The sequence below is a fragment of the Zosterops lateralis genome (genome assembly GCF_965231275.1).
Source record: "Zosterops lateralis genome assembly, chromosome: 8".
NCBI lineage: Eukaryota > Metazoa > Chordata > Aves > Passeriformes > Zosteropidae > Zosterops > Zosterops lateralis.
In genome coordinates, this window is record NC_139768.1 from 10,230,488 (window position 1) to 10,256,927 (window position 26,440).

The 26,440-nt window shown below is 40.4% G+C and overlaps 2 protein-coding genes across 2 annotated transcripts; both read right to left on the reverse strand.

Annotated features, from left to right (window-relative positions):
• Nucleotides 1–618: 618 nt before the first annotated feature.
• On the reverse strand, nucleotides 619–15,749 carry RBP3 (retinol binding protein 3; the record flags this gene model as incomplete). Its single annotated transcript, XM_083866936.1, has 4 exons — nucleotides 619–947; nucleotides 2,813–2,955; nucleotides 5,744–5,934; nucleotides 12,702–15,749. The coding sequence occupies 4 exons, from the start codon at nucleotides 15,747–15,749 to the stop codon at nucleotides 619–621; spliced, it is 3,711 nt and encodes a 1,236-aa protein (XP_083723062.1).
• A 7,217-nt stretch (nucleotides 15,750–22,966) lies between these two features.
• GDF2 (growth differentiation factor 2) lies at nucleotides 22,967–25,857 on the reverse strand (the record flags this gene model as incomplete). The annotated part of the gene is made up of 2 exons (XM_083865845.1): nucleotides 22,967–23,901; nucleotides 25,512–25,857. 2 exons carry the CDS (start codon nucleotides 25,855–25,857, stop codon nucleotides 22,967–22,969), a joined length of 1,281 nt encoding a protein of 426 aa, XP_083721971.1.
• Between the last annotated feature and the right edge of the window lie 583 nt (nucleotides 25,858–26,440).

Sequence of the window (26,440 nt, forward strand, 5' to 3'; positions counted from 1 at the left end):
GGTAGAAGAGTCAATGAACTGCCTTTGTCTCGCTAATCCTCCCCTCTGACAGACACTGGGAGAAGCAGGCAGAAATACCAGGAGTCTCAGCAACCCTGACAGACTGGGAACAGTTATTTTTGGTACATCTGAATGATGAAATAGGGAAGAGACTTAATTTAGCTCTTGCATTTTGGAAAACAGACTCTTCCAACTACTTTTAATTTTTGAAGATGTATAAATAGGATTGTACACAATTTCCAAAGAAGAGCCTTTTCTGCTTTTAAAGTTTTTCATGTGCTTTCAATACTGACAACTGGGATTTTCTGTGGGATGAAAGGAAATCTGTGTTTGGTAGCTACACTTTAAAAAACTGACACACTGAACATTAATGTTTGATTACAGAAGAGGAATCCAGAAACCCCAGTGAATTATTAAAGTATTTCAACAATACACAGAAAGAGCTGGGTGCCACAGAATGGGGAAAAATACCATCATGTTGGAATCATTTTGAGCCATGTACAGGGACCCAATCACTGACCACAGAGGTTGAAATAAAGCTCCCACTTCTTTCTAGGGTTTACATTTGGGTAGCTAGCTAGCTTTGCATTAGAACTGGGGATGTGTTCCTCCACTGGGCTATCTGGAGCTGTGTAGGTGAGCATTGAGCATCTCCTTTGCTTTGATGAGTGCTGTTTCAGCTGGTGCTGCTATGTGAGGAAGGACTCCTTTCCCTTCCCAAGAGGTGCTGTCTGCAGAGATGACTGATCTGGAGGTGGGAATGACCAGGTAGAAGTTGGTTTCATCTACCTGATATGTCTGTGGGGAATGGCAGCCACCACTGGTCTGCTCCCCAATGATGAGAGCTCTGCCCAGTCTCTTCATTATGTAGACAAACTCTTCAGCTGCCCCAGCTGTCACAGCACTGGTGAGGATTACCAGCCCCTTCTGAGAGCCATATCTCTCCCCTGCAAGGCAGGAAAAAATCCATCAGCAATTAATCAATTTTCAGAGATTTATTTTTATAACAGAGCAAAGAGAAGCCAAGATAGAGGCTTTTCTACCTATCTGCTATTAACAACCCAAGAAGTCTGGAAATTTACTTTGTGTCTATGATAGCATTAAAGTACTTTTAACACTAGCCCAGACTATATGCTGTTTCAAAAAAAAAAAAAAAAAAAAAAAAAAAAAAAAAAAAAAAAGAAGAAAAAAATGCTGTCTCCCTGTGTGTTGCTCTTGTGCCATCAGTTTCTGGTTATGAGCTCCATAAGGAGAGAATCCAGCTCATGATTACTACTGTTAGCTCTTCTGTGGCTTTGAGTTTTACAGGACCTCCAGATCTCATCAGAGTAAACAGGTGAGAAAAATGACATTTTTCACCATTGCAGCAGTAATCGAAACTCCTTCAGAAGCATCTTCAGTTTCACCCTCATCCTTGCTCTAGGAATACGGCTGTCATAGAGCTTGGCCTGTAATAACTGTGCAGGCATTATTTTATGAAATTACAATTACAGTGGTTTCCCACAGCTTTTTTATAGTTTGTAAATGGAAGCTCTACATGGCTTTTGTTCCAAACTCTTCAACAAATACCCCTTTATTATTAGGATCTGAGCCAAGTATCTAATTTTCTTACATAAAACAGCTGACAGGAATAGGAAGGGCTTTGAACCTTATTTTCAATACATCTGAACATGCTAGATACTTTTTGAGAGTTTAGTTTCTTTGAAAAAGTGACCAGTGGGTAATAGCTAGGACTTGATAACTCAAAAACTAAACTGCTCTAAAAATGTCAATCTGTAAGTAAGTAATAGTATGACATATAATTCTCATGCTAAATTCTAAGAGAGGACCCCAATAGCATGGTAATTAATTTTCACACCATCTTTGGTCTTCTCATTTCACTATAAACATAATAACCATTAGAAGACTCTTTTCTCAGTAGATATATATAATACAGGACCAGATCCAGCTCCTTTGAAGTTAATGAATCTGCCTGTTCTCTTTGATGGGAACTGGAATGTGTCCATAGAAATCATATCCCTAAGCACAACCCACCTCTGACTGCCTGGGAAAATAGATGGACCCTGCAGACTGGGAAAAAGTTTAACCATTTCAGCATGATCCAGGCCAACAACTGCAGACTGCATTAACTTTTTTGCTACTGTCTTAGCTTGAGAGGGGAAAATAATTAAACTCCATTTTTAAGGTTTCTTAGTAGTCTAACTGCAGTTTGTGGACACTGAAGAGCTCTGTTTTTCCATGTTGCAACATCCTTTCAACCTCCACAAACTGGGGCAGGGTATGTGTGGGGTGTGTGTGACACATTGTCAAAATGATTCAAACTCACCCAGATGTACAAAATTTGGTGGTTTTCTTTCTCTTTTCTGGACAAACTGGGGTATTATGGTGTTTTCATTTAATGATGTAGAGGATTACACAGGTAGGTAGTAGGAAGCTAAAAACTGCATGGGAGTGTTGAAAGAGGTGTTACTAGAGGTCTAGGCAACACTGGATTAATTTTTAATTTTGGCAGCTTTTAAAAGCAATAAGTTACAGCTGCTGCACACAGTAGTTGGCTAAATTTCTGGGGACCAATTTACAAACCTCTGTGCCTAACATACTCCATTTCTAGGACTGAGAAACTGTTATTTGTAGGTGGCATTGGGTGACATAGCTGAAAGGTACATTTTTTTTTCTACATTCTCTACACAGCTTGAGATGATCATGGCAGGTGCTTTCACCAAATGAGTTTAAAAAGGATTTAATGGCTCACTTTAAAGTGACAAGGAGGGACATCTGACATGAAAAGCTACTCTGAAAAATTGTCATTTACCTTTGAGCTGTGGGTGGGTCCATATCTCCTTTGTTGAGTCTCTGGGTCTGTCATAAACTTTGTCCAAGAGAATTGGGTGTCCTTCATCAAAGAAATATGAGCATAGGATTGCTATGGGTGTAGTGGAGCCTCCGATATTGTACCTTTTCAAAAATTAAAAATATTAAGGAAATAATTGAAAATTTGTGCCAGCCAGCTAGTCTCCCTTCCCAGTATTGTTCCTTAATATCACTCCTGAAAAGGCTTATGGCTAAATTTTGTTACATTTACATTCATTCTCCACTATCAGCATTTGCATGTCTCTCAGATAAACAAAATCCTGTCTAAGAGTGTTGGACTATTATTGCCCACAACTAACTTCAAAAGCAAACACAAAACTTAAAGGTCTATTTTTTTCTCATTATGTTACTTAGGAAAAATCAGAAAGTACGCAAAGACTCTAAATCCACAGAGAAACACCAGATTCTTATTATCCTCTGAGTAACACATTTTGTTCCTCACACAGCCAGCAAGGACCAAATACCTAAACCCTAATACATAAAAGTAGATTCCAATTAAAGCAACGGATATTTGTAGAACTGTTGTGTTCTCATATTTTGCTACACAAAATGAAAAAAACTTCGTGGTTTAAATGAGGTCATTCTTTTGGTGCCTAAAGATTGTGTTAGTTCCTTCATTTAGCACAGTCATAATTGAAAAATTTGGTTGCAGTTTAATTCCATAGCAGTCTCTGAAGATTAATTTTACTGAAGAGCCTGTCATTGGAGAACCCCTGCTATGAATATATACAATTAACTACTAAAATATTTTTGCCTGACACTTTTCACTAATATTAGAGCACATACAGCTCTAGAAATGTTTGTACTTACTGATAGTGAGGATTCAGTACTTTCCTGTAGGTGATTTTAGAAGTACCTAGCACAGGCATTCCAGCAAAAACCTGCTGGAAAATGAGTTTATTCAGTTCAATCTATGGCTAAGATTTTTTCACCTCCAGAAAAGAATCTGACAATCCAGGAGGCCTCTGTTCTAAAGAGTGTAGGTATATTCTTTATTCTTCAGCATTTGGGAGCTGTATGATTGACACTGTGACTGGCTAGAAGTTAAATAACCATCTTCAGCATGTCCCTGATAGTGCTGTGCTGCCAGGAGGTTCTGCTGCTGCTGCTGCACACTCAGCCCAGCAGAGCCCAGGATCCCACAGGTGCCATCAGCTGGTGGCAATGCTGGAATGCTCTTCCTGGGACTCTCTTGCAGACAGTGAAACTGCAGTAATTTTAGTCAGTAATAATGACTGAGCAGTTGCCAGAGTTTTAATTTAAATTTTGAATGCTAGTACTCCTTCTAACAGATGTCTTATGTGACTTTAGGCAGGCCTTTTAGTTTATCAGTGTCTCCTATCAATGCTGTGAGAGTTAAAACTATGGAGTTCATGAGTGGCACAGCTGTTCTATGAAGGGGAAATATTAAGGTGAAAGACATTATGCATTATGGTTAATCCCATGCAAAATTGGCATTATCCAAATATGAAGTTCATGAGTGGCCCCAGCTGTTTCAGGGAGGAAAACTTGTAAAATGATAAACATTATTCATTACAGTTAATCCCATGCAAAATTTCAATCATCAGTCTTAAAATTATAAGATTGGCTAACAGAGAATTTCAAAAGATTTGTTTGGGGTTCTCTTTTATATGCCTTCAGAGAATGGGTCTTTTATGTGCACTCAAAGGACTGAAAATACATCAAATGCAAAAAAAGATAAACAAAAAAATACATGAAAAGAGTTACAATGATACCACTGGGTACCTGAGATATGATTTCATCTTTGCTGTTTCAGTGCCCCCAGCCCTGAAGTTTTTAGTCTGGGAGAAAACTGGGGCAAGAAAGAGGAAAGTCCCAATCCTATCTCAAGTCTACTGGAAGATGGTGGTGCTTTGGCTGAATTCAAATTCAGCCATGGGTGTGTTATGTTGGTCACTGCCTTGCCTATTCTGTGCTCATGTAGTGAGATCTCTGTCTCTGCTCTCATCACTGTGCTCAGATTTTCCTCCCTATGCTGAAAATCCCACAAGAATATTAAGTAGATTACCAAATATTAAGAGCCCCATGATAACAATAGAGCCACAATGCAAGTGGCTCTAACATTAAAACCAAGTTCTTTCAAAGCCCTTATTTTCTTTGGTTTATATTTGTAATGTTCTGGGCTCACACACATTAGCTCCAGATCACAACAAGAGAATAAGTTCCCTAAATATTATGTAGGAAATGTGTGTGTATATATATATATATATAATCTGCTTTGATAGCTGGTGACAAATGGATGACATCTTATGGCTTATAGGATTTGGAGAACTGCTGACACACTGGAGTGTCCAACAGAATTCTAAGCAGAGAGCAGGTGTATGATGCTGCAGTGTGGTGCAGCAGGGCCCAGCCCAGGAGTGCTACAGTACCTCTGTGCTCTGTGCACAGGCCCCTTCTGCACAGACTTGATTGCCCAGAATTATTCAGCACTGCAGATATGGCAAACTAAATGTTGTAACACAGCCTTAAACATGGTCTTTTTGACTGTTGAATCTTGGCCACTACATAAAGTAAAAGATTTATTTATATATATATATATATGCAGGACATGGAGAGTTAGATTAGAAAGAAATTAGAGAAATAAAACACGTGTAACATCCAGAATTGCATTCTGCAAACTATTCCCTAAATTTGTCTATTTAGTTCTAAACATCTCAAGTGATGATACAATTTATCTTGAGATATACTTCCAGACTGTTATTATTTTCCTTGGCTGTTTTCCTTTTCTCATTTAATCCTAGCAATGTTAGCCAGTAAACAGGACAGCAAGCCATGTACAGCTAATTCACTGTTACAAATAAAATGCTGCTTTGAAAGAGCTTTGGTTATTTTCCATTCAAAGGTTTACCTCATGTCTATGATTAATGCATCTGTGTGAACAATTTTCTTCCAAACATGCTCTATCATTAGGTCGGACACCTGGGTTAGAAGTTCACTGTCTCCAAACATATCAAATCTCAGATAGCCGATGTTGTTTTCAAATACATTTGTGTGGAATGAAAACTTAATCAAATCTTCAAATACTTCTGGCGGAGGGATCTGAAAGAGTGTGGAAAGACAAAACAAATCATTTCAGGAAATGATAGCACTGGTAGCTTGACACAAAATTACATGGGTCATGTTTAATCCAGGTGGGACATGTGTGAGGAATGTGACCAAGTTTGAACAACATAATAAATTTTACAATATTTTTGAACACTAAACCTAGGTCAGCATTGCCTGATGCATTTTTGCACAATCTAAGGTGCATCAATAACACGCCCGGCATCCAGATCAGGCACCCAGAGCTCAGTTTATTTTTCAAAAATACAAGAATTTCCTTGAAGCAAAGAGACTACAAGAACAATCTCAGCCTGCAGTATAGATCCCAGTCCCAGGCCTGCCACCCCAGCCTACATAGTGCCTTTATGAGTTGTTTCTAAATACAGCACCTGGGACTTTCATAATCTCTTGATTGGCCTCATTGGACAAACAGCTGCTGGCTGCAGATGCCAGTGGCCTCAGCCCCTCTTAATGACCCAGTCCCTGTGACAGTGAGGAACCTGATGAGTTGGGCATGTGCTAGGATACTCATGAATTAGATATACTAAATCTCTTATATGGTGGCCATGTGCCTGGAGCCTCACGTGTTAGGTTGCGATTTATTTAATTTTGCTTAGCTTATGTTATTAAACTGCAGACATTTTTTTAGTAGCAATGTGTAGCCAAATAATAAAGTCATCCTAGTTACCCCTCTATGCGTTGGGACATAGCCAGCTCCTATTGCCAAACTTCTCTTTTGTGTGCAGTATCTGAAAATGGAATAGTCTCTTTCAGCTTGAGATAAGAATCTAGAATACATACAACTTACATGACCTTCAGCCATTTGGTGTTTTTTCCTCAGGGTTGCTGTGAAAATGGTGTTACACCTTTTTTTCAAAATCAGTTGCCATCTGCCATAGCTCATCCCCTGACAATCCATGCCTTTACACTCAAAAGAGCAAGGACTCAGCAGTGAGCCATGTGCTAGAGGTGCTCTTCCGGTCTACAACATGCCACAGAATTAGGCAGGCACTTGGGCTTTCTGCAACTACAGAGAAGTCAAGTAATCTCCTGACCTCTGTATAGTGCTCTGGCCTGGAGCTGTGCTCCTGCCAAAAGCAGGTCTGCCACAGCAGAGTTTTTTCCAAGGTGTGTAAATGCAGCAGTGTTTGACACAGCTCAGGGTTACCTAGCGGAAAATGATCCACCATATGACACTCCACCATTCACTCCCTGATGTATGCCAAAACTACCAAAATTTCAATCATTAATTTAAAAGCTCTGCTGGCCAGTTGTTGTTGATCTGATGGTAAGAGCAAGCTCTTCTGTACCCTTTTTTATTACTATAACTTGTAAAAATAACGATTGTATCTGGACTGTAAACATGTCAGTCCAGCACTGCTGAGTTTGTCATTTCCAATCCACTTCCCAGTGATAGCAATGCTACTTGATCTGCCCACTGTACTTTGATTAACAAATCACAGTTTTGAAAAATATATCCAGCATGCATTGATTGTTCTGACAGAATTTATGCCTAGTTCAGAGATACTGGTTCCTCCCCAGGAGGAAAATAAAAACATCACTCATTAGTAATATCTAAAAATAAAACTGATGTGTTACTCTCAGCCATTTACTAATGATGTTTTAACTGAACACACAAATGTCTTATCTCTGTCTCTAGTGATTACTGCTAAATGCATACCCATGAACATGTTAAGAATAATAACCCTCTGATTTTATTTTTTTTCTTTATTCTTATTGTTCCTTTACTGTGATGCACCACATTTTTGTTCCCTGAGGACTTTGGTTTTTCTAACTCTTGAAAATTCATTATAAATTTCAAGGTGGGCAGGTTGCTTTTAAAGTCCCAGGTCCCATGAGGTGAAATAAATGTGCAAGGATCTAAATGAAAGCTCTTCATGGCTGCAGGAAAAGATAGGAATATGTATCTATTCTAAAATTTCTAAGACTGGAAATCAGATTAAAAGCAGTCAGAATGTAATTTTGGGGTGCCAGAGAAAGTGTCTGAACCTTTCATCAGAGGTTCAGAAAAGAGGTGAGGAGCCTGTGACTAACATTAGAGAGTTACTGCCCTGGAAAAAACACAGATTCATGATGCTGGCATATGGGCCATGTGCTGTGGGTACCTAAGGATGTAAGTCAAGCTTCAGGAAGCAATCATATGCTGTCCTTTGGAAAGCAGGGCTCTGTTTGCTGGCCAAGGACAAGCTGGGACAGGATGCAGCTGAAAGTAAGATCTGCTGCTCAGTCAGACAATGTTTACATACAAATGGCTTGTTGTTAAATATAAACCCTCAGGTGCACACTCTAAGCAATGTGGCTACACTAAAGGGCCTCCAAGCTGACTCTACTTTAAGCCAAGGAGAAAGGTTTTTTCGTTAACTATATAGGGTCTGCAGTCCTATTCTACAGACTCCTTCCACAGGTAAGTGGCCTAAGCAAAACACATGATGTCATACAAAATAGGACCTTAGAATGCTGCCCTGGGACTTGTGCATGGAGTTTGATCCCTGATTCTGTTATTGACACAAACGTCAGCTGTGGGCAAACCACTTTTCTAAATGTGCCTCTCTTCCCTCTATTCTCTCCCTTAAGTTGTTTTGTCTGTTTTGATGGAACCTCTTTTTCATAGCTATTTTTGTGCTGACCATTGTAAGATAACTGATTTCCATTAAGGTTGCTAGCATTGTCAACTGCTGGCTGTTAAAATATTATCAGTCAATAGCCTTGTAATACCATTGTGAATGCTGAGATTAGTTTAAGAACCATGAGATCTTGAGGGCTGAGTGGTAGGGTTGCACTTTTCTTAGAACATTTGGGTTCCTTGTGTACCTCACAGGCTGGAATGGACCTGTTCATCCTAGTAGGGCCTCCAGCTCAAGGACTGAGCAGGATCAGCTATAGCCCTGACAGCTCATTCTCACTTACTCTTAAGAACACACATTGTACTGGGTGATTTCCAGGCAATCCACCTTAGTACGTCACCAGCCTTACTATTAGAAAGATGTTTTTAAGATCTAGTGTAAACAGTCGAAGTTCACTACTTTGTACTGTTTAAGTGCATTACATCTTGACCTATTTACTATGGACAAGTGAAGAGATTATTTTTTTTCATATTTGAAACAGTCTCTTACGTATTTGAAGACTGTTTCCATGTTTTTCTTCTCTCTGGGATAAACAACTTAAATATTTTAAACTTTTTAAAGGCTAGTTTTATTCAGTGTTCTCCTTGCTCCTGTCCCTCTTTTCTGCTGTCTCCATACTTGAGCCACATCTTTCCAGAAAACCATTGCCCAAGACTGTGCATATTATACTCCAGATGAATTTTCTTTAGAACTATATGTAGCAGAAGATATCCTGTCTTCTGATTATATTCTTCCTTACCCATTCAAGTTCAATGATGATGAGTATTTACTGCAACAGCTTGACCTTATTGACTTCTGCTCAGCTTATGAACTCTGAAGAACCCATTTACATTTTTACAGGACTCCCCCTTAACAAGCTACTTTCCTCCCAGAGTTGTGCAGTGAACTACTATCACCCTAGAAACAAGGAAGCAAAAATTGCAAAAGGTGAAGAGCCAATGAGCGCTAAACATGACACAGTTTTCTTTTGCATAAACTTGCATAGTACCACTGACTTTACTGTGGTTATGTTGATATAAATCAACACCATAGGGGCCTACGACAATTCTTTTTCCACCTGTTAGCAATCGATGTAGCAATTTGATTATTTTTCTTGACAGTTGGAGGCTGACTATTTTGATTTCACTCATTAATGAAGGGATATAAGCAAACTGTACTTCTTTCTGGTGAAACATCTCTTAATTATTGCATCCTTCAGCAAGTACAATACTCTCTTATATGTACATATTATTCATCTGCAAACAGAAGGAAATGAATGCAGGAGCAATTTCTTTTTATAAAGGATTAGGTTTTGCCTTTTATTCTGATCACCATTTCCAGCTGCTTATCTAAACTGTCATTACAAAAATTCTCTTAGCTGTAAAGATTGCATTAAAAGTATTTGGTCACTAGGAAGGGGCCAAAATAATCACTCAGGGAGACCCTTTGTCACTTAAAATGGGCATAACACTTATGCCAAAATCAGGCAGCAGTTCTTCCATAGGTGGACAGTCACAAACACAAATGTTTCAGTTTGTAGAGACTGGAGAGGGAGAGAGACACAGAAGAATAAGAAGCAGGTATTAAACTGCAGGTCAGCAAGTTTACAGAACTCTGCCTTATAAGCAAAACGTTGTTTTCTGGATCACAAAAAATATAGACAAAATTTAACTCAAGGAAGTCTGACTTTGGAAAGTGACATTTATGCAGCTGACAAGACTGACTAGCAGTGACCTTGCTGCTGCTTAGAGGAGACACATTCACTCCCCTGTACAATGCTTCAGCAGCTATTCTGGTGCAGCAGATACGAAGGTCTGCATGCGTTTCACTTGTCTGTCTCCTATGTCCCATCCCATCCTTCCTGTAGTTATTCATCATCACTTTCAGTTAATTGTGTTGGATCTGCTTCACCATCAAGGTCATTACCAGTAAAATTCTACTGTCAAGGGAGAGGGTGGTTTGGAAAGTAGGTAGCACAAGAGAAAAACTAGCTCTTAGGTTTTTAAAGAATAAATGTGACATAGATCAAGAGACCCACCATGTCCATGTATCGGGCTGCTGAATTTTTAATTTTTTTTTAAAATTTATAAATGCAGCAAGTGCCATCATATATGATTAACTGTATTCTAAAGGTATTTGCTCTCTGGGGTATATTGAAATGTTCTACAGAAAGCACCCCTCTTATGGCTGCAAAAGCAATACAGGAGATAAAGGTGCTCTTGCTTCCCAGGGCTCTGTGGAACAGGTAAAATTTCTTTTACCTCCATCTCAAGGAAAATCCTTTAATGACTTCACTGTCTTTGTTAACATATTAATTTTCTCTTGTCTGTTTGACTCCTGATTTTCTCCAGCAATATGAGGGAATGCTTCTGCCTCTGGGAACCATATTAGTTTCATAAGAGACATGATTCTCTGCTACATTATTTCACCTTGGAGAACTCTCACATTTGTCCTGATTTTTATGCACACTGATGTGATTTCCTTCTTATAGATGTATCCCTGACCTCTTCCAATCACTTTGTTTGACAAAGAACTATGGTAAAACATAGGCATTGAATAATATAATGGCATTTCTTCACTAGAACTATCAGGATCAGAGTTTTATGTCATGTGACAAATAAGATACTTATCCTCTGTTCTCACCGTTTAAGGTCGGAATAAAGTAAGATCTGAACGAGTAAAAACCACCAAAAATATTCATCAACAGCCTTCAGTGAACAGAGTGACTAATTCACAAGATTTTTCCATTCTGTAGAATGGAAAGAAATTATGATGTGTCACTACTGGTATGTTGGTAACAACTGAGCACAGAATCTGCCAAAAGCATTGAAATATCTTTAGATATTTAGACTGAAGTTTTCTACACTCAACCAAGTTAGGAGGGAGAGTGCTGGAATTTAAAACTCCTTTAATTGATTATTTCCATTCTCAGAGGCAAGAATGTGGGCAGCATCTCTTGGTTAACAAACTCGAAAAAAAAAAAAATCCACCCCAGCAATGCTTAGACTTTGTCCTTGACCTTAGTATTTGTGATAATACCACAAAGGTCATGGCCACTTTAAATCATACATGCCAAAAATTTCAGAGTGTGGAAGTCCATGGATTTCCTCCCTCAGGAAACATTTAATAGTTACCTGACACTTGGTCTACTCTGGTTCATTGCAAAGCAAATGCCTTCTCTTCAAAAAGTATGAGTCTTATGAGTCTTTATGAGTCTCTGGGGAAAATACGTCTCTGATAGCCATACTAGTGCAGTAGCCAAAAAGCAGCTAACTCCATCCAAGAAAGGGATCAGGTTATCCTAACCCTCTATTTAATTTGAAGATGGAATTTTAACAAGTGCTCCTGGGAGCTCCCTCCAGCACAACAATGAACAAGAAAGATTGCCAAGGCAGACCAATGTATAAACACTCAGGCTCAGAACAAAGTACAGACTGTTATGCAAACCACACAGCAAGGGCAAAAGTAGATTATTAAAAATCAATTTCTCCCTGGGGTCCCCTAACTTCCACCCAGATACTTCTTCCAAAGTATTTCTAGGTCACTGGGAAACTGTCTGATGCTGAGCATGAGATACAATTAGAAGGAGCTTTCCACTGCCACTATAAAGGAGTTGCTGATTATTCTGGTGTTGTAGATGGCAGCTGCTACAATTTTATATCGAAAAGTCCATCAAAGAGCATATGGCTGCATGTTCAGTGAGTTGTATGCATTTACTACTCTAGTCCAACTAAACTTCCCTCAAATTACAACCTGGGTTTGAAACTAGAGAGTTTCTGAATTAATTACAGCTGGAAAAGCTGCAGCATTGAAAGAGGAAGAATCACAGAAACAATGAGATATCTTTCCTCTAACCCTGAAGCCCTTCATTTTTGCTTGTGGCATATGGCAACTGAGAATTACAGCTTGAAGGTTGTTTCCAAAATCTGTGCATCCAGAACTACCATTAAATTCTGCAAGCTACTACCCTAAGTGTCAGAGACAACTCAACCCATGAAACCTTCTCAGGCACTGGCTTCTCCTCTGGGTACAGGTAAATCAGGGTGGGTTTATGGTATGGGCTAGAAAAAAGACAAGGTATCTGACTTAATGCTCCAATTCCAGCTGGCATCTCTATACCTGAGTACGAGAGAACTGTACCTGTTTTGGCATGATCCCTGGGATGCTGTCCTTGGCATGTTCGGGGATGTAGAGTAATTTCAGGTGTTCGTCATCAGAAAGAGCTTGTAAGATGGCAGTCACCTTCCTGGCAAGGTCTTCCTCTGTATGGATCCTTTTATAACTGTCTTTGTTGATGTTCTTCGTGAGGTTGGATGCTATAACAGTCCCAATGTCCACAAAGGCATAGTTATCTGCCACAAGCTTGCCTACAGTTTGCAGTATCTGTGGCACCTGGGCACGCAGGTTGGCAATGTGCTGGGCTACAGCCATGGCTTCACTGGCCTGGATGGTGATGTGTGGCTCCACCCCAGACACACTCCATACTTTCCCAGTGACTGGGCTGAGCACCACTTGGCTGGGGATGGAGGCATATAGAGAACTGTTACCAACACGATAAATGCCCACTGAGAGGGCTCCACCGACCGTGGGCTCACCAATAACCGTGGCCCGGTGTAGATCCTTCATAGAGCGAGTGAAAGCTTCAGCTGCTGAGCCACTCATGTGGCTTGTAAGGATGTAGATGTCCTTGAGGGAGCCATATCTCTTCCCAGTGACCTGGGGGAGAGTCCACACCTCTGTGCTGCGGGAGGTACTACGATCGAAGACAGTGTAGAGGTGTTTCCGAGGCTCGGGCTCAAAGAAGTAGGAACAAAGTATTGGGATGGCAGTGGAGTAGCCACCTGTGTTGTACCTCATGTCAATAATCATGGCATCTGTGTCCACCAGCTTGTTCCATACCATCTGCAACAGCTGTGGCCCAATGGCCTTCACTGTTTCTGCCTCAGCCATCATATCAAAGCGAAGGTAACCCAGGTTCCCTGGCAGTACCTCAATTTTGAAGAGTGCCTCAATGATGTAGCTTAGCTCTTCGGGGCTGGGAATCACATTGGGAAGCTGCTCTTCTGGTGTTGGTTCCACGTGGCTGTGGAAGACGTGAAGCCGATGGTCTCCAGAGGTCTCCTGCAAGTCACTGGTGAGCTGGGAAGCCAAAGTCTCAGAGTCTATAGCTGATCTATAACCCCCTTGGGCCCGTTTGGTGCTGAGCATGGCACTGGCCTTACCAGCCACTTCTGGGATGGCATAGTGAGCCTCTAGGAGTTGCCCTGTACCCTCCAGAAGCACTCCCATGTTCTTGTGGAAGGCTAGCACTTCTTCAGCCTTCTCCAGTGCATCCTCAGCCAGCACTATGGCATCAGGAACAACTCCTCCACCCATCCAGCTTTCACCATGGTTGTCAATGAAGGTGATAACAGGAACAGTGATAGTCAGGCCACGGGTTATTCCTGGCCCAGGCTGCAGCAGAGGGAAGGTACGGGTGTGTGAGAGGCTTCCTGCTGTGATCTCACCGATCAGGGTGGCACGGCCCAGGGACTGCATGAGGTAAGCAAACTCTTCAGCAGCTGTAGCAGTGTGGTGGCTGGTGAGCAGGTAGATGCCACGCTTCGCCCCATAGGACTGGCCCAGCAATTCTGCCTGGCTGTTGTGCTCCTGTGTATGGTTGGTGCATCTGTCATAAATTGTGAAGAGATGGACAGGACCAGCAGCAGGGTCTTGAAAATAGGAGAGTAGCACAGGCACAGCAGAGGAGGAAGGGCCTCCAGGATTGTAACGTAGGTCCATGATCAAGCTCTCTGTATTTTGAAGGGGCTCCCACACTTTGCGTACAATGTAAGGCCCCAGCTTCACAAGCACAGAGGCATCTGCAAACTCATCGAAGCGCATGTAGCCAACATTGCCTGGCAACACTGACACCTTGAAGACAGTATCCACCAAGGCATGCAGCAGCTCCTCATTGTCAGGTAAGTCAGCTGCCATTCCAACTGGCTTCTCAGCTGGGGGATCAGCAGCTTCACCTGGCATCATTACTCGGACCATCAGGCGGGGGTCTTCAGATAAAGCCTGCAACTCGGCGTTGAGTTTGGTGGCCAAGTCCTCAGATGACTGCACAGAGGAGAAATCAGAGGTGGCAAAGTGCCGCAGTAGTGCAGGCACTCTCTCCACTAAGCTGTAATAGTCCTTTAATATGTTCTTGAGGCGGCTGATGGTGCCAGGCACTGCTCTGCGCACTGCCAGGATGTCCAAGGATTTCTGCAAGGCTTGCTCTGCCTTAGTAGCCACACATGGCATTACCCCACTCACTTCCCAGCTCTGTCCACCCCCACTCAAGGGGCTCACAGATCGTGACACAGGAACCATCATATAGAAATTGGAAGGACCAATACGCAGCTTCTGGATGTCCAGTGAACCCCCTGCTGTCTTCTCTCCAACAGTGATAGCTCTGTTCATGTGCTTGAGGATGTAAGCCACATCCTCAGCCACTCCTGTGGTGTGTTGGCTGATCAGAACAATGACATCCTTGTCTTTGCCATACCTCTGTCCCAACACCTTTGGCAGTGTCCATATCTCTGTGGTGGTGTTGGAGGGACGATTGTATACAGTCTCAATATGCAGACTCTTGTCTTGTTCATGCAAGTATGAGATGATGAAGGGGAGGCCAGAAATCTGCCCCCCAGTGCTGTGACGAAGATCTATCACCAGGGCAGATGTCTCTATCAGTGTCTTCCAGACCTTGTCCACAAGAAAAGCTCCAACTTTCTGCACAGCTTCCTCTCCTATGATATAATCAATCCTCAGGTAGCCAACATTGCCCTCCAGCTTGTCATACATGATCACATGCTCAATAAGACTCAGAAGTTGCTCACGAGTAGGGGAACCCTCAGCTTCTTGTTTGGGAGCTGCATGTGGTAATGGCTCATAGGAAATCACCAGTCTTGGGTCATTCAGAGCCCCCTGCACTCCAGCTGTCAAGACACTGGCCAGCATTTTTGGATCTGAGATGTCCAGGATCTCTCCGCTCTTGATTGCTTGTTCAATGGCTTCTTGCATTCCCACGAGGTTTTCAGGATAGCAGTAATTGTCCAGAAGGACTTTAGCCATGTCCAGCACTAGAGTTGGCTGAAAGATTTCCTCAGCAGGTATGCTGCACACGATCAGTGCTGAAAACAGCAAGAAATGTGTCCTGATCATTTTGTCTTTTTATGGAATAGAAAAGAAGTCAGATGCTCTTATTGATCAAGATGAACATAGCTCTCCCATGACTCTGAATTGCACTGAAATCCCTGTGTTGAATCCAGGTGCACTGAACAGATCTTTTATCTGCATTAAACCTTTAATCTCATTAAAATGGAGCGCATCATCCGAAGTGCACCAATAGATGAAGTTCAGCTCCTTACTACTTCACAGGCCTCTTATGAAACAGTAATAAACTTCAATCATCGAGGAAGATCTTTCTAGCAGTTAATTATTTCCAAAAGGTATTGCCTGTTGCAAACGGGTCCTGGCTTATCCTGAAAGTGAGTTGCTTAAATGCAATACTGATTTTAACCACAGTTAGAACAGCAATCATTCTGCCTTTTACCATTATTTATAAAGTGCTTATATGAGGAGATTCTTCAGTGACTAAGTTGTATCAATATTTAATATTCTTTCAAAAGTTGTTGACAATACATTGTCTTTGGTGTTTTTTAGTCTGAGCCGTAAAGGACTGTTCTTGCATTCCATGACTAAGGGTTCCAAACAAGGAACTCCAGACGTTTAGCACAGCTCATAAAATCCAAGGTAATGACAGCCTTTTAATTTCTGTGCTGAGAATTGCCAGCATTTTAAACAGGACTTTGAAACACATTTGCTTCAACATAATACAGCTAAATCTGAGATGACTTTAATCTTCACAATTTGCACTCAATTAGGATTTACTTGTAATACTGTTGGGTAACATATGGTCATGTCTGATGACAGCTCCCAGCCAATAGACTTCAGGCTCAACATACCAAAATAGAATGTGAGGGGGTTGTTTTCTTCTGCTCACAATGTATTTGAGACCCTATTGTATTAAGAGTTTGAAAGAGGATCAGAAAATGCGGGATACATGCTGTATCCACTCTGAGCTTCAGTATGACATGCCAAAAATATACAAGAACAGACTCCTGGCTTCAAGTTTGAAATGAATTGCTACCCCAGCCCCTGATGGAGGTAGCCACAAGAATAGACTCTGAAATCTGGGAAGAGCACGTTTTTCCACTCCTGTCAAAATATTGCTGCATGTGGAGGGAAGAGTCTAAAGATGGTCTAAGCCTGTCTGGATGCACTCTGTTGGTGTCATGTGTGAGTGTCCTGAATGAAGCCTGACACTCATGACTTTCAACTTACTGTGCAAAGAGTGTTACTGGTGTTATTTACAAGGTGCTAACGGTCACCTCATCTTACTCAGAATGTAACAAACATAGATGAATTTCCATGAAGACAATAGTCAGAAAGGAGACAAGAACTGACAGCATCTGAGTATTTTTAATCAGAGTGTGCCAGGTATCAGCTGTGCCTTCTGCACCTAAATGAGGTCTATCTATCTCTGCTAAACTCTTTACATGACAATATTTTCTGTAGCATTTAAGGAAGTATTTCCACAGTTGAACAATATTCTTCTCCAGTGAGGCCTTATCTAGAGGTTAAAAATCAAAAAATGGCACTTTCCTGCCTATGATTGTTATATAAGATTAGCAAAAAGCCCCTTTTCTCTATTTTCCCAACATTTATTTTGTTTTGGTTTTTTTTTTTTTATCACAGTATATAAAGATTTTCATATCAGAAGTGCTGGGAACTGTAGCTGAGCTTCTTACGAAGCAAAGATACTGAGAAATATATATGGGATTGATATTAGATTAGATAAGGCAAAACCCCATAGGTCAATTTGTTTCTCAAGTTATGCACATTCATTCTCATGTACTTTGTCATTGCCACATACAAACAAAACCAGCTTCACAATGTAAATGTAAAATTAATGATTTTTTTCCAAGACACTCAATTTAAAATGCTAGGACAGTGGAAAAAACTATTTTTCCTTACTGGATGTGTTCAGTAACCTATTTCTATTGAAATTCAATTTGAATATTCAGTATGTATTTCTGAATTCAACATGACATGTAACATTCACTGCTACCCTGGTAATTCTTTATAGATGGCATTAGAAGGTAAGAATCCTTTCTGCTTGGTGTGAATTCCTTAAGATTTGGAGAATGACCATTTGCTTATTCATTTTGATGCACATGTAGCTTAAATTTTTATCAAATATGTTGTTTAATGCAAGTCTGTTCATTGAAATCTGAATAACCAGATCCAAATTATAACTCTACCATCTATTCTAATTTATAATATAACTCAAGCCAAATTCTTATTTCGATTTTAATTTTGAGCAGACCTAAGTAGCTAAGGCCTAGTTTTAGGTTTTATAACTCATAAAACTTTATGATCCTTTAAAATCTGCCCACAAATATTTCATTTTCTGACTTCCTGTGGGTATGAACTTCCCACATACTCTGAAAAGAGGTATTTTTTAATCTGTCTGCATTACTCAGATCACATAGGCGCAAGATTAAATGTTTTTCTGTATATTATTTACTTTCTATATTCTGCTCCAATATTCCCCAGTTCTCACGGGCAGCTGATCCCACCATTTCCTCATCAGACTCGTGTGGATATCTGGTCACTGACAAGCCGCAGTAGCAGGAGGCTCATCTGAAGGTGGCAGCAAGAGCACCTTTTTCACTGGCAGAGATGCCAACAGGATAAAGGTGAAAGCTGGAATAAACTACTTTTAGTTTTGGTAAAGTCTTCTAATGCAGCCATATTTTAAATTATATGTATGAATTAGAATTAATGTAAAGGTGACAGCTGGCTTCCAAATACTGAGAGGCAGAGTTTATTAGCTCAAGCACAGGACTATGCTAATGAAATATTTAATGCTTCCAGGACTTCAATAAGTATTTCTAGACAAACCTCCACTGAATTTATAGATGTACAAGTCTGGGTCAGTACTACTTCATAGCTGTCTGTGACAGGAATGACTGGATTGCATAGGTATGGTCTAAGACTGTCTATTCTGTTCTGTTCCTGTACTGTTTGGTACAAAGGAAACCTTGTTCCTGAGTAGGCTTTCTAGGGCCCTGAGAAATAAAAAGAATTAATAATATCACCCTTAGATTCCTTTCTAATTCCCATGCCAAAAGAAGTAGATTTTTGTCCCAATGTTTTCCCTATGCTGTACAAACCTGTATAGATTAAAAGTAAAGTTGGATGTTTTCTTTCGCATCATTTTAATATTGAAATATTTCCATTTTATGAAAATGGAAATAGTATTCTAAGTCACTTTATGATTACATTTGTAACAAGAAAAGCTGAAATCCTTAAATCCTTGGTGTTAGATTTTTGCACCAGAAGGTGCAGTAGATTTTTAGCACCAGAAGGTCCTAGATTTTTGATTTTGACCAAAAGCACTGGTAGCAGGCTGGGGATGGCTCTGAGCTGCCGATGGGCTCCTGTGAGAGCCAGGGTGGCGTGGAGAAGGTGGAGAATATCCCACCTGGGAGAAGAAGAGCAGAGCTCTCTCCAGTGACTGCCAAGGGACCTGCCCTGTTTCTGACTGCTGAAGACACAGCAAATGGTTCTCTAGGGAGTTAACAAAGGAGAAGAGACGTGCTCATCACAGACAATGTGCCATTAGCTGCTCAGAGCAGCCAGAGAGGATGCGGAGCAGGCACGCAGTTGGAGGACAGGGTCTTGCCTTACTTACTATGTGACAAAAGACATTGCTCACTTACTATGTTGGCTTTGACAGCTTAGTATGTGTTTCTACCTATACCTTGCAACTCTTTGCAGTAACAAACTGATTCAGTGATGTCTGTGAGGAGTTACAGCAAGGTACTGATGTTCTGGGAGTTCACAGTGTGTGGTGATGGGGATCTCCATCGTGCACGGCCACACATCTGTGTGTGTTACCTGTGTGGTAAAGGCCAGGCTCTGAGGAGGCCGAGATCACCTATGCTGAGCAGCATTAACCATGTGAGGTGTAGCTGTGTCTGAAACGATAGGTTTCCTTGAGAGGCCATCTAAAACATTTTACTCTGAACATCAGGAATTGTTAATTTAGCTTAATGTTTCCACATTGACAGGATCTTTACAGTATAAAGGCATCTGAGCAGATACTAGCCAAACACCTCCAGATTCCCATAAGGTTATTGCCTCTTCCCCTCTAGAAAAGAATAGTGAAAATGGAGGCATTTTTGGTTTTAGTGACTGCTGGTCCTGTATTGTTAAGTTGCATCAGCTGCTTTTCCGTGTTGAGACATGGCATAGAGGAGTGGGTGAGATCAGAGGACACTGTGTCTGCTGTGTACACAGACAAGGTGGGAAGCTATGTAAAAATAGCACCAGCTATATCTTCTGACCAGCTTCCACCAGCTTACCATGTTTATCTCTTCAGAGTGAAGTGCTATAGGTTAGCCTTAAAGTTGGCTGTGGAGTCAGCTGGTGAGTCTGATGTTACAGGACTGTTACACAGATAGGTAACAGGCCTGAGAAGTAGGACATACATCAGCCTTGTGTTTATGTTAAACAAGTACATTTTAAATTTAACTGTGCATCTGCTGAATGCTGCACAACTGCCAACCTGCTCCTCAGTAACAGCAAGCTGCTGGTCAACATTCATGATCCAGTGATGGGAGAGGGGTTTCTCAGTGTCCAGTGGGGCCCAGCTTGAAGCAGGGGCAAGATGCTTACCTGTTCTTCACTGACTGTGGACTTTCTAGAACCTTCATGAACACCTGGCTGACTTGTTGCATTTGAAACCTGAGCAATCTCAAACAATTATTTAAAATTAAATGTGCAAAACATAAATCAAGCTGCAAAATGTAAAGCTGAACATCAATTTGACATGCACTTCAGCCATGCTGAAGGTAGCAGCAGCAGCTGTTGTCACTACTGGGTTCTCATTTCTTCTTGACCCTGTTCATTACCCTGTGGAAAGATTCATGTTTCATTTCACTACCATGCCAACCAAAATGTTAAGCCAATGGGCATTTGATCATTAAAGCTGGAAACTCAATTGATTTTTTCACTGAAATATAAAAACAACTTCTAAGCCAGTTTTGTGATGGGATCTGTAGGTCTTCTCTGGAATTCTGATAGCAGAGCTAGGAGCTGAGGTTTTTGAGCCAAAATATGGTTTGGGGTATTTTTTTCTTCCCCAGCCAAATAAGGGAAATAAAGATCAATGTTTGACTTCAGAATGTAACACCCTCCCCCCCACCCCCCCCACCCCGCCCTGATTCTTGAGAACTTCTCTCTGTGAAGATTTTTCCCCTTCCCCATTTTTTCATTCAATTATGGACAAAGTCCCGTATTCAGGGAAGTCAAAATATAACTAGGACCTTGTGTTTAGATGACTGGAGGGCACTTAGCTACAATTACATTGACATGAGGGTGAATAAGTCTTCTAATGTGATTACACCAAGTGGATGTTTGGTTGTTTCTGTCACTTAAGAGAAGTTTCATAAAATGTCAGGAGCTTAGGAGAGAGGAAAAAAATAGGGAGAGAATACAGGGGGCTCTGGTAGGAGGAAGACATAACAATGACTGTAAAATGACAGAAACCAATGATAAAATGATTACTGCTGTGGGAAACTTAAGAGGTTAATGGCATGCAGCTAGGGATGTATAGAGTTTGCATGGACCCAGATCCCAGATCTGATCCAATTGCAGACCAGTTCTAAAGAAGACAACTATAAATCAGTTGAAGAATTCTAGTGAATCGTGCTTTGTGCTCATGGTTTGTGATCTAACCAGCAGTTCTTGATGGAATTACAACTGCCCTGCTCCCACTCACCTGCTATTTGCTCTGTATTAGGTTAACAATAGTAAATAAACCATGTATTGGATTTCAAGCTGACCTGTTCATGCCAAATGAATTCGTCTTGCCCACAGGCTGTCCTAATTCAAAACATATGTTATTGATTTAAATTCTGTTGCTTCCATGTATTAGGGTACTGTTTAGATTTTTGCATCATCAATATTCTTCACCTTTTTGAACTGATGCATAGTTTGTTAAGGCTTTGGTTCAAAAGGTTTCTTAGGTAGGTGTGTGCAAGGTGGTGAAGGAGTAGAAGTGAGGTGCACTATGGTGATGTTGTACAGCACTTACACCTCTCACGTGCAACCATTTGAAGACAATTTGTCCTTTTACAGGCACAACCTCCATTAGCATCAAAGGAAGTTTAATTGCAGGAAAGATGGGATCCTTGTTAAGTGAAAATACAACCAAAGTCAGAAGAATGATAGATAGTATATATCATAAATAGTGTATTTCTCATACAGTAATCTAATAGAACACAGAAGTTTTCCATTTTTCCCAGACTTCTAAGAGATCAAAGAATTTTGTATGGAAAATAGAATTTCTCTTAAGAAGTTTTTAAAAAATCAGAACCTCATGCCAGACTTTGAACAACAAATTTAGGCCCCTGTATAAGCAGCCTGTGCTTTTCAAAATTGGTCAGCTCTGCCAACCCCCACTACTCTTGGGATACAGCTTCTAAGGCTGGACATCATTTGACTGCATGTTCTTGCAAAGAAATACTAAGAATATGCAGTAGGTCAAAGTGGCTCCTTATCTTTGTGCAGCGATAAGGGCTGCTGCTCCTCCTAGGAAACAGTGTCTTAGAAGCGGAAGGCTGCACTTCTTATCATTCAAGTATGTGCCATAAAGGGGTAAAAATAGGGACATTGAGGATAAGAAAGCTGAAACTAAGGCACCTGCTACCCACAGAAGGAAACTTGGGAATGAAATAAGTGAGAGTCTCTTCTGTTTTGAATACTGCAAATCTTCACTTACAGGAACAAATAATTTGCTTGTAAAAGCCTCTGAGATTACTGATATGAGAAAAGGCTTCCTGGATTTAGATTCCTGACTTTATCATGCAGGCAAAATTCCATTTGCTGAGTTTTACCGAAGTTGAAAATGTCAGAGTTGACTGAGAGAATTAGATTTCAAGAGCTGTTAAACATTTGCAGGACATCTTAAACCCCCATTGAAAATCCTCTAGTTTGTGACCTAAATACAGTCGATTAAACAGAAAGTTTGAAATAAGGCATTGACATTGTATCACTGTCACCAGATAATGCATAGTTCATTCAATCTCACAATATTTTAATCCAGTATTCACTTTGCCAGGATATATAATGCAGGCTATTTACAATGATTGCCATTCTTTAAATGCCAATTTTCCCTTAAAATAAGCAGCAGCAACAACCAGCCCCATACCTTGTTTGCAATGGTCTTCATTTGCATCACTATTGTACAGATTTACACAAAACAGAAAAAGGGGATGTTCCTATTCTTAGAGATTCTGCCTTGTATACTACCTGCAGCCACATTCTGCTACTTTCATCCCTTCATAGTTATATATCAAAGTGGGCACACCAGCATCATCCTTATAAAGAATGGAGATTGAATCCAGTTTGGTTGGAACACAACAGGCCTTGGAGGCTTTTTTGGGATTTTGGAGGTGCACCAGAGTTTGGACAATAGCATGTTTAGTTGGGGTGACATTATCTGTCAGAGGGAAGAAGCAACCTCCTTTACACTCAAAAGCCTCATAATCTTTTGGTGCAATGATCCAGGAATCCCAGCCAATCTCTTCAAAGTTCACATGGAGGGAAGTTCTCCTACAATGGTTGGCTCCAATGCTTCTCTTGCTTCTGGAGGAATGCAGGTGAGATCCAGTGATGGCCTTTTCCTCTCCCTGCTGTTCCTCTTCAGATGAACTGCTGTTTTTCCCTAGTTTCTTGAGCACACTTTCTTGTTCATGGACAATCATCTCACGGAGCTCCACCTTGGTCTCCTTTGTCCCATTGCTGCGGTCATTGGAGAACACTATTAACAGGGGCAGATTTTTAGGGGTAACACTGACATCCAGCTTCCCACAAGTAAAACCACTCAGAGCTTTAGTCTCTATAACAACCTCTAGCTTATTTTTAGTCTCCAGTTTGTCTGCTCTAACCCATCTTTTCACAGCACTGGACACTTCAAACATCTTCCAACCACATTCCTGGATATTGTGGGAGACAAGGGAAGATTTGGTACTTTCTGGGTTTTCCCAGTGGCCATCATCTAGAACATCATATATTACCATGTTGCCTTCCAGCCTAGAGAGAGACCCAGCTTCCCTGTGACAGGAGATATAAATTCTCAGTTCAGCTCTGGTGATTTCCTCATATTGTGGAATAGAGATGTTGAAGAACAAAATGTGTTTCTTAAATGGTTTTTCTTCTGGTGAATCTAAAGAAACAACATCTGCAATAGGAAATTAAAACATGTGGTTACAGTGCTTCTGACTGTCCAAGTAACTTGATTTTAAAGGACTCAGGATATATTTTAGGGATAATATAAGAGCATGGTAGCACAGCATTAAAAAATATATATATATAAACCCGTCTTTCTTCTCGCCAAGTTTCAAGGGCAGAGAGCGAAAAGAGGAAATGGAAGTCTCTGATGTTGGTAGTATTTTACTTTGATTGCATAGCCAGGTGAATGTGGAGAGGGAAGCATAAAGAGGCTACCTAGAACAAAGTATGGATGATGCTGGGCAGTATTAAGTACATAAATAGGGCATGTGTAGAGTTTTCAGATTTAGCAATTTGCTAAATATATTTTTACACAAAGAATTTGTAAAACCCCCCAGTGATTTCCTACTCTTATAATCATGCATGACATGAGGTGCTCTAATATGCATATTAAGTGTCTTTAAGAACTGGCTGTGCTGAGGCTTTTTTTTTGTTTTCTGCAGATAAGTTTGAAAGCAACTTTGACTGCGAGTTTGGGGAAATCCTGAACTGAAGCTCCAGTGTCTATGTGAACTGGGACTTGGTGATAAGCAGCCTTTCATGGCCAGGTCCCAGACTGTTCCTGTGAGTTTGTGTGGATTTGTTCACATTTGTTTGTTGTCTCCAAATCTATGTGCAGTACCAGCAACCCTGCCTTGGGAGGGGCAGTTATTTGGCTGGAAGATCAGATTGGTAGTGTTTAAAAGTCATCCCTGATGCCTATTTAATGCTCAATGTAAATTAACTGCTTAATCATGACAGGGTTTTAGGGCAATTTTAATTGGCTGTTGCTGCTATTTTTTCAGATCAATTACCCTCTAAAGTAGTCAGAGGGGAGAGTGAGATAGGGAAACTATAATCTAGGTCCTATTGTTGAGATTTCATTCTATTTCAGGACTAGGGACACACTAATTTGGGAATTTGGAGTTCTCTGTAGTGTTGTTACTTATGTATGTCTATTTTTCAAATTAACAGAAACTTCATTTTTCCCTGTTTCATTTTTATAACAAGGATCACACTTCTAACTTTTTACTGCCTGATGGATCTTTTAAAAGTCTATTTAATGTTACATAGACAGGGATCTTGAATTTTTCTGTTAATATAAGCATGACTAACCATTTCCATATAAATCTTTGTCTAACCCAGAATTTTGGAGGAGCAGTGCTGTTCCTTGTTAAAAATGTACAGAGCCCACCAGAAAGAAAAACTCTCTAGCATCAGTCTCAGTTATAGCTGATCAAAACCTTGCATCCTAACATAAAAACTCAGTTCCAAATATCTAGGATTGAGAAACATGCTTCACTTAAACCTTGTTATTTGGTGCATCATCTTAGTTCAAGCATTTGAGAAAAGATGTTGTACAGTTAAAATATCAAAGAAGAAAATTAAAGATAACTGCATTTTTTAAAAATTGAAAGAAACTATAGAGTAAGAATACAATCTAAAATATTAATGTTTCATTTCTAAAGAATCTGTGGAAGTTAGGATCTCTGTTTCCTCCGAATTTCAAAAGAATCTGACTATTTACTATTCATGTACTTCTTTAAAAATTGTAGTACACATATTGAGGACTTCTCCTACCTTCAGTACTGAAGCTCCTTACAATATTGGATGCAGGGATGGAGGACTTGTCTGCAGCATATCTGTTGTATAAATCAATCATGAACTGTGGTGGCTCTTCTTTGGTCTTCACTTGTGAGGGGACTCTTGACAAATTCAAACTCATTAGTAAATCCGTCTTCATATTCTCCAAGAAAGATTTAAAGTTGAAATGGCTCTCATCTTCTACTTGCCCAGGATCATGAAAGTGTGCATCAGACTTTCCCATAGCTGATAGCCTGTCCCAGTGTTCCAAAGGCTTGCCTCTTGTCAAACAAGCAATGATGTTGAAAACAGACAGTGCAGCTAATACTCCAAAACAATGCATTTCTTCTGTATTTACTTTCTGGTGGAGAGACAAGAGGACGAGGGTATTTTAGCTGATTGCCAGTCTTGTTTCAATACAGACAGAGGAAAGAAGATGTAAGGCAAACAACTGGAATGCCCTTTGCAAATCGCTTTCTTGTGTTCTTTTTGCAGTCTGCTCCAAACCCCAGCCTCTTGTCAGTTGTCAAGCAGATTGGTCATACACTTGTCCTTATCAGAGTCATTGATGCCATGCTTCAGCTTCTGTTATCTAGCAAAGCTCTTAGTTAATGAAGATTCTGTAAACATCTGACAAACACATGTGGCTGGTGGGAAGGACATTGTATATTGTAAAGAATCCACATTTCACTTTTGGGTCATCTTTGCTTAATTACATTCTTCTATCATTTCCTTGCCAACACAGAGAGAAGCTTTCTTAGGGACGCAGAAGTTTACACTGTTTTCAGCAAAACTAGAAAATAAAGATCTAGAACAAAATCAATCTATTAGCTACTAGCAAATAACATCTCACAAATCTTTTATACAATCCCTTCACATACAATCAGAAAATGCCCATTAGTTTGATGGAGACCTGTGATTCTGCA